This window comes from Lepisosteus platostomus, chromosome 2, assembly GCF_059453375.1.
Source record: "Lepisosteus platostomus isolate fLepPlt1 chromosome 2, fLepPlt1.hap1, whole genome shotgun sequence".
Classification (NCBI taxonomy): Eukaryota; Metazoa; Chordata; class Actinopteri; order Semionotiformes; family Lepisosteidae; genus Lepisosteus; species Lepisosteus platostomus.
In genome coordinates, this window is record NC_142612.1 from 59,726,500 (window position 1) to 59,733,587 (window position 7,088).

The window sequence follows — 7,088 nt, forward strand, 5'->3', positions numbered from 1 at the left end:
GTGTTTCTTACATCTTGCATGAACAAGCTGCCAGTGTCAGTATAGGGTCCAGTGGCTACTAACACTCGTGTAAGTCCTTGTCAGGCATTCTTGTTGCTGGTAGGAAGTATTATCTGAGAAATGAGGGACTCTCCAGGCAAGTCCTCACCTGGACTTGTAGACGGTGCTAGAGAGGCCCGTGTGTTTTGCCGCTCGGGCCTGTTCCTCTGTGCTCACCTCCTCCTTGTCCCGCAGCCATGACCCGGCCTTATTACGACTTCCTGCTGAGACAGAAGCACCCCACCCTGCCGGCTGCCCTGCCCCAGCAGCAGGTCTTCCTGCTGGCCGAGCCCAAACGCAAGACCTCCAACTTCTGGCAGAACATCGGCAGACTGACGCCCTTTAAAAAGTGAGGAGGAAGAGCTTGTGCCTGAATGGAAATTCAAAGGACTTTTTTTTCATTATTTTTAATTTCCTTACTGTTATTATTACTATGATTTTCTGTGAGAAAGCACTTTATAGGTTGGTTACAATCAGACTTTGAGCCTGTGCTCCCGGACTCTGTTTATAATTTGGGAGAAGGTCAGCATTACTGCTAAAACTTAGCACTTCAACTACAACTACTACTACAACTGCACCTACTACTACTCCTAATAACTCTTCGATAACATCTATTTATTTGATAGACCTTGACTGAAGAAAGGACTTTTCTCAGCGTTTGTTTTTTTTCATTGAATGCCAACTGTTCACAGTGCCAGATTTCTTTTTTTTTGTGTGTAATTGTAATTTAAGGTCTATGAGCAGAGGAAAAGAAAAGGGTTCCATGTAGCACAGCATCGCATTTTGCTAAGTGATCCCCAAATTTGATGTAATTCTACTTGTTTTATTTTATTAAGGGATTTTGGGCAGCAGATTCCAGTGTCTGCACGTTTATGCAATGATTTCTCTGTCTAGGTGACATTTCACCTGAAACACAACAGGGAAGGCTTGTCTGTTAAGTATATTATGTATATACAGGGCCTGATCCATTAATTTTCTGTTATGATAATTTATTTTTATTAATGAGCTTCTTTTGTGAAGTGCCATTTAAAAACTATATTTAGAAACCTTGCAGAAATTTAAGAATTGCTGCTGCTCAGCAATTATTGAGAACATTTTTAAATCCTCTGATAATCAAACGTTTGCACATTCATTCATTGTCCAATGAATAAAAGATTGAGCAAATGTTCTTTTACATTGCATTAAATCAAAGCGATTGAGACCCTGGAGCAGAAAGTATTTGTTTTTAAAAGTACAGTATGTTGAACAAGCATTGCCTCACAGCAAATTTAAATTTAGCCGGAAGAAACCTTGTCTAAAATTGTTTAAAATAACCACACAAAATAAATTACGTGCACAGAGAATGTCCAGTTACAACAATGTATTAAGGGCATTTTATGAACAACTTAGCAGTTTTTTAATCTAGCTCATTAGGTTCATACCTATACTTTGGTTTCCTTCTTGAACGGGAAAATGCTGAATTTGTGTTTGATTCATGTGAGGAAAAAGTTTACAACAACTTTAAAGTTATTGTGAACAGTTCTGGATCAGGCCTGTTACACAACAGCAGTGCCGCTCTCCAAACAATACTCCCAGGGACTGAACAGATTTGATAATAAGATGGTACTTAACATTAAATCTCAAAAGTTTGTTTTGGAAAGCTGGCTGGCAACCAAATATTTAATAAAAACAATAATGGCAAAGGTACTGTATATTTTTAAGAGAATGCCATTAGGACAAAAATCTCTTAATTGTATTCCAGAACTGATATATTTTATGGTTTAAAAAATTTTACTTAAGCATGTAAGATTGCAAAATGTGCCTATACTGTATTTTAACAATACAGAAGTAATTGTATGTTGTTTTTAAATATTAAAATGCCATTTTTAAGAACAAGGCCAAACTAACTCACAGCATTCATCATCAGCTCATCTTTTCAAAAACCCGTTACCAGTATGATTCCAGACTGGACTCAGTAGTACTGGCAGTATGTGAATTTTTGCCGTTTGTGGGGAAGACTATCCAAAACCAAGGTCATTATGTGTGATAGCACCAGCAAACAACCCCAGTCCGTCTGTTTTGATTCCTCTGGGGGGGTCCCTACTAGAATATTATTCTCCTTGGGTCTTAAACACATTCTTGAAACCTCCAAGTCTGTGAGCAGTGTGGGTTCCTTGTGTAAGGGATGACATTTGAGATCAATGAGGTGTTGTGGGAAATTGCTCTTAAGACATAAAGTATTTCTTTAGACACACTACAAAGATCACTTTAAGTGATGACTTTTTAATGTTTTTTTCCCTTCACTAGAAAAGTAATTCCTTACACAAATATTAGAATGGATTATGTTCTAAAAGTAACTTTCCCCAACACTGCTTGTGAGTTTCATGGATTAGGACTGGCTACCAGCATTTTGAACTGTACATGACTCTGATGCTGAACTATTTAAGAACAAATGATATGCAAAAAGTACTAAAAAGCATATAACTTATATAAAAAATGACAAATTAATGAACATCACATAAATCTGTAGGGGCCTAAACTAATCTGTTTTGATTTACTATTTGTATATGTAGAAAAGGTCCACGGTGTTCCAGATGTTGACTTGTATGTCACGGCAGTACCTCACAGAGAGGATTAGCACTTCATTAGATTTCTGTAATGTCAGCATCAGACACAGTTCAGTCATTTTAATGGGGGCTTTTCTAAAGGCTGTATAGCATGCTGAGGTATTTTCTCGAAGAATCTACATTGCCCTATTTTTTCAGCATCTTTCAGACAGGGAGAAGCAGGCGCACAGTGATCTGACGAGATCAGCCCACTGTACGGAAAAAATTCTGTCAGCTTCACAGCAGTGGAGATGCTGGAGACAGTACAGTCGATGCAGCAGCGCTGCAAATTTTGTTCTACTTGACAGAGCCACTGCTGACAGGATCTGCAATTGTTAGACTGAGAGATTTCACAGCTCCGAAGGCCATTCTTTTAAAAATATCTTGCTCTTTTCGTCGCTTGTGTACCGTCAAGTTCACTTTTTGAACACCTTTCAGGCAAGTTTCTGTCGTCATCAGGGGTCAGAACCAGTGTGTCATCCACGTAAAAGAGGCTCTGAACAGATTGCAAGGAACAGAGCAGAAGTACTGCTGGAGAACTATGTGGCTTAATTAACAGTGTTAAAGAGGTTGTGATCGCAACTTAATGTTCTGTGTGAAAAGCAAAGTGGAAGGCAGAAGGCACAAAAGCCAAAGCATTATTTTAAAAGGGATCTTTTATTTATATTTGTAGGATAACCCCTCCCTGCTTTTACAGCACCTCATGAGCTTAACCAGCTATTTCCTCAGCAAGACATCCAATTTCTCCTCAGCATGTGTAACATTTCTTTATGCAACAAGGTAACAATTGGAGAGATCAGAGATGCTCTGCCCTCTTGTGGTAAATTTCTAGGTTTCCAACCAGTTTGCACAAGTGGATCGCCTGTTTAATTTGTATGTGATCTTCTGGACAGGTTTGTCTATTTTAAAAGGACTCTTTTCTTTCAGCTTGTCAACAGGATTCCAAAATGGAAGATGAGGATTATTTTGTGTACTTTCCCAAAAGACTGCATCCAGAATTCTGCACGTAGTTTTTCAGAACTCAAGCTTTGTATGTAAATCGGAAGCTCTTGTGCAAGCTTTAGCTCAAAAGCACTGCTCGATTTTAAAATTAGTCTGACCTGGTTTTTCAAAAAGAACAAAACAGCTCATACATTAGGTCACCTGATTCTATTATTATGCCAGTGTGAAACTGCATGCCAAACTGCTTGGAAAATGGTCTCAAACCAATTGGATTTTTTTAAATCTGGAGTTCTGTATTTCCTGATCCCAACAACTAAAATAATTGTTGTTGCAATAAATATGATATTATTGCACCTGTTGCTAAAACAATTCTGTATGTGCTTTGGTAATCCAGCCCTTTCTTTAGTAATCAAAAAGATCAAATATATATGCTACCTTAATGCATTAATGACCTCTTTTCTATCGAACTGTAAGTCTGTGTGTACTGCTGCACAACAGAAGTGCTGTATTTCAAATACTCTGTTGCATTACGGATAACACTGCATGTGAACAGGTGCTGTGCTGGGGTTATTACATATTACCTTGAAGAATAACATGATTCAGTGAAGCAGAAATATTGAAGGTTTTTTTATTGCTTTTACAGCTGATGAGAAATACAAAGAAACTCTTCAAGTGTAGAGTTGGAGTTATGCTAAAGCTCTGGAGGAAAAATGGGATTGCAATGGTTTATTTGATGTACAACTTTCAGTTCTGTCTGCTTTTCAGTTCTTATTTAAAGCATTAAGGTCCAGAAAAAATGCAATATTTATGTACATATTTTGACAAACCTACTGAAAACAAAGTCCTGCTCTGACTTTGTGGGAGAATGCCAGTGATTATGCTTCCTGCAAATGTTTTATATTTCAGCGTGAGCTAGCCCCTTGTGAAATGTAAGTATAGTTTGTTTAAAAAAAGGAAAAAGAAAAAAAAATGACAGTGTTTGTATATTATCTTTGTATGTGTATGGTTGTTTACATATGCACTCCATTCAAACCATGGGAAATAAAATTGTTCAATGTGTCCTTCATTGGCTGAGCTGGTCTTGCTTATGAATGGATTTCATTTCATGCTACCTTTCCTACAGGATCTGATAAAGTTGAGTGTCCTTCATGAATTTATGGTATAGAGTTATATTCATACATACATACATCCAGTTAGTAACTGCTTTACTTTATCCAGTACAGGGTCACTGGCTGGGGGGGTGGATGGAACTGGTCCCGGAGAGAAATGGGTAGAAGGGAGGATATACACAGGACGCCACAGACACACCAGTGTACACCAGAGCCAGTTTTCCCAGAAACCAATTAACCTGACAGCATGTCTTTGGATTATGGGAGGAAACCCACACGAATCCCGGGAACTAAACTTGGAGCCCCAGCACTGCAAGGCACCATGTGCCACCATGCTGCCATGAGAGATCTTCAATGCCAATCTCCTGGGGCACAGGTCACACTTACATTTGCTTTTAATGAGCTCATTGAACTAAGTGGGTTAACTAATCTTGTTCCTCCGTCAAGAGCAACCAATTTGCAAAGCATTTTCTCGAACAGTCCTCCAGTGTCACTCCCTTCTGGTTCTGGTTGCAGCTGTTTGGATTTTACTTGGTCTAACTGAGGCCTCCATCTTCATTGAAGCATTTGTACATTTTCTGTACTTTGGATTTAGCCACTCCCTGCCTAAGCTGTATTAGCATCAAACGAAGCATCATTATTTATGGCATGTGTGATGACAGAAAAGTAGAGAAATTGTGGACAGTAGTTATAGTGTCACTGCTATAGGAATCATTAGTATTGATTATTCAAACCTGACTGATACACTCAAGTAACTTGCATGTGCACCAAATACGTTTATTAGATTTAGCACAGATGAGGCATTCACCCTGCTGAATATCAAACCTGTGGAAATCAAGAAAGAAACAGAAGGGAAATTTTGGCCATGTTATCAAGAGACTAGTGCCTTTGTGCCATCAGTCTGTTGAAGGCTGGACTAAAATCTGCACTGTTGCTTGCTGTCACAGCCAAACATCCCTTACTGCCATTACTTGAGCAGCACTGGATAGTAAGATAATAGGAGGATCCTCAGAGAAAGGTGATGTGACACACATCTATGAGAGAGGAATGAGCAAGAATCACACGACAGCATCTGCAAACTGGTGCAAGTTGCGCCAGCCTGTATTGCTTCCAACACTGGCCATACACACTACTCAGCACTGTGGAAATTACACATTCACAGTTATCCTGTTGTTGACAGTAAAATGTCATGTATGTATGACATCATAATAATGCCGGTGCAGCCTCTACAGAAAAAAAAAAAACTTTCCTGCGTCCTTGTAAATGACTTTTGGTTTGAAACTCCTTATATAATTACCAAGAAATATAGGATGTCTCAGTCCATCTTTGACTTGAATAAATAGCTGCTCCATGACACTTATCACCTTCTTATGAATTACTAATTAATCATGTACAGTTCTGGAGATACGCTGTAATAAATGCTGATGGTTTTGCAGGTATCCAAATAAATTACAATGCATTAACACTGAGAGGGTGTAGTGATAAACAGTACTTTTTACTTGCTTCTTACTCATTGTTAGCTTTGTAAAAGGTACAAATATGTACAGCATGGGCTACACCGAATACTGCTCAACTGGCATCTTCAGTTAGCCTTACACTGATCCCACTGGCAGTGGAAACCATGAAGACTCCAAACAGGAAGAATGAGACTCGGGGGGAATCAACATACAAAGCAAATACAGTTCTGGAAGCAGAGGGATCTTTGTACAATTTAGCTGTGTCCACTTGTAAAAGAACACATGTCCACATTATTTACCTGAACTAAAAAATCTTGCTTCCAGAACATGCATGTCAGTGTCAATGAAACTTGAATTTGAATCAAATCATTATTGCTATTAGTGTGAATGGGATGAACACCGACAGCCCTGTTCAGACGCGAAGAGACTCTTGGAGCATGTAGAAAAAGTACAACACAATTAAGCAACACAATTCAATCTTTATTGAAAATTTTAAGTATTAATACATTACTTTTGTTACATTAAACGTGCCTTAAAGAATTTAAACCTCTGAGCTCATCTACTCTTCAGATTGCTTTTACAATGAAAAACAAACAAAATGAATTTACACATAATTCAACTGGCTCAGAATGAAAACTGAAAATGGAAAAAAGAGAACTCAGCTGTGTTCCATACAATTATTGTCAGATGTCAAAACATTTGATGCTTTAAAAGTTTTCGTTTATTTTTGGAAGACAACACTAACCTTAAATAAAAAAGAAAATACCGAAAAGTTTGCTCGTTCAGCATAGTGTTTCATACATAATAAAAAGGTAAAAACAGTGCCATCAAACAGCAATGGATAAGACAATAGGTAGGGTTGTGTCAGAGAGGCTGCCATTTGTTTCCTATTGTGGACCAGTCTGATTTGGTCTTGAATTGAGTCCTATATAAAAGCAACACAGATCTGCAGTGTA

The 7,088-nt window shown here is 38.3% G+C and overlaps 1 protein-coding gene across 15 annotated transcripts in view; it reads left to right on the forward strand.

Moving 5' to 3' along the window:
• arhgef4 (Rho guanine nucleotide exchange factor 4) overlaps positions 1-4,632 on the forward strand; it is a 139,621-nt gene extending 134,989 nt beyond the window's left edge. For 13 of the 15 annotated variants that reach the window (XM_088610243.1, XM_088610252.1, XM_088610261.1 and 10 more), the window contains one exon: positions 235-371. Coding sequence is in view for 2 of the 15 variants with exons in the window: in XM_088610268.1 (XP_088466394.1) it covers positions 235-392 (158 nt within the window). In the remaining 13 variants the exon portion in view is untranslated. Of the gene's footprint in view, positions 1-234 lie in introns of all 15 variants that reach the window. The other 2 variants (XM_088610268.1, XM_088610358.1) reach the window with 1 other exon arrangement.
• The last annotated feature ends 2,456 nt before the right edge of the window (positions 4,633-7,088 follow it).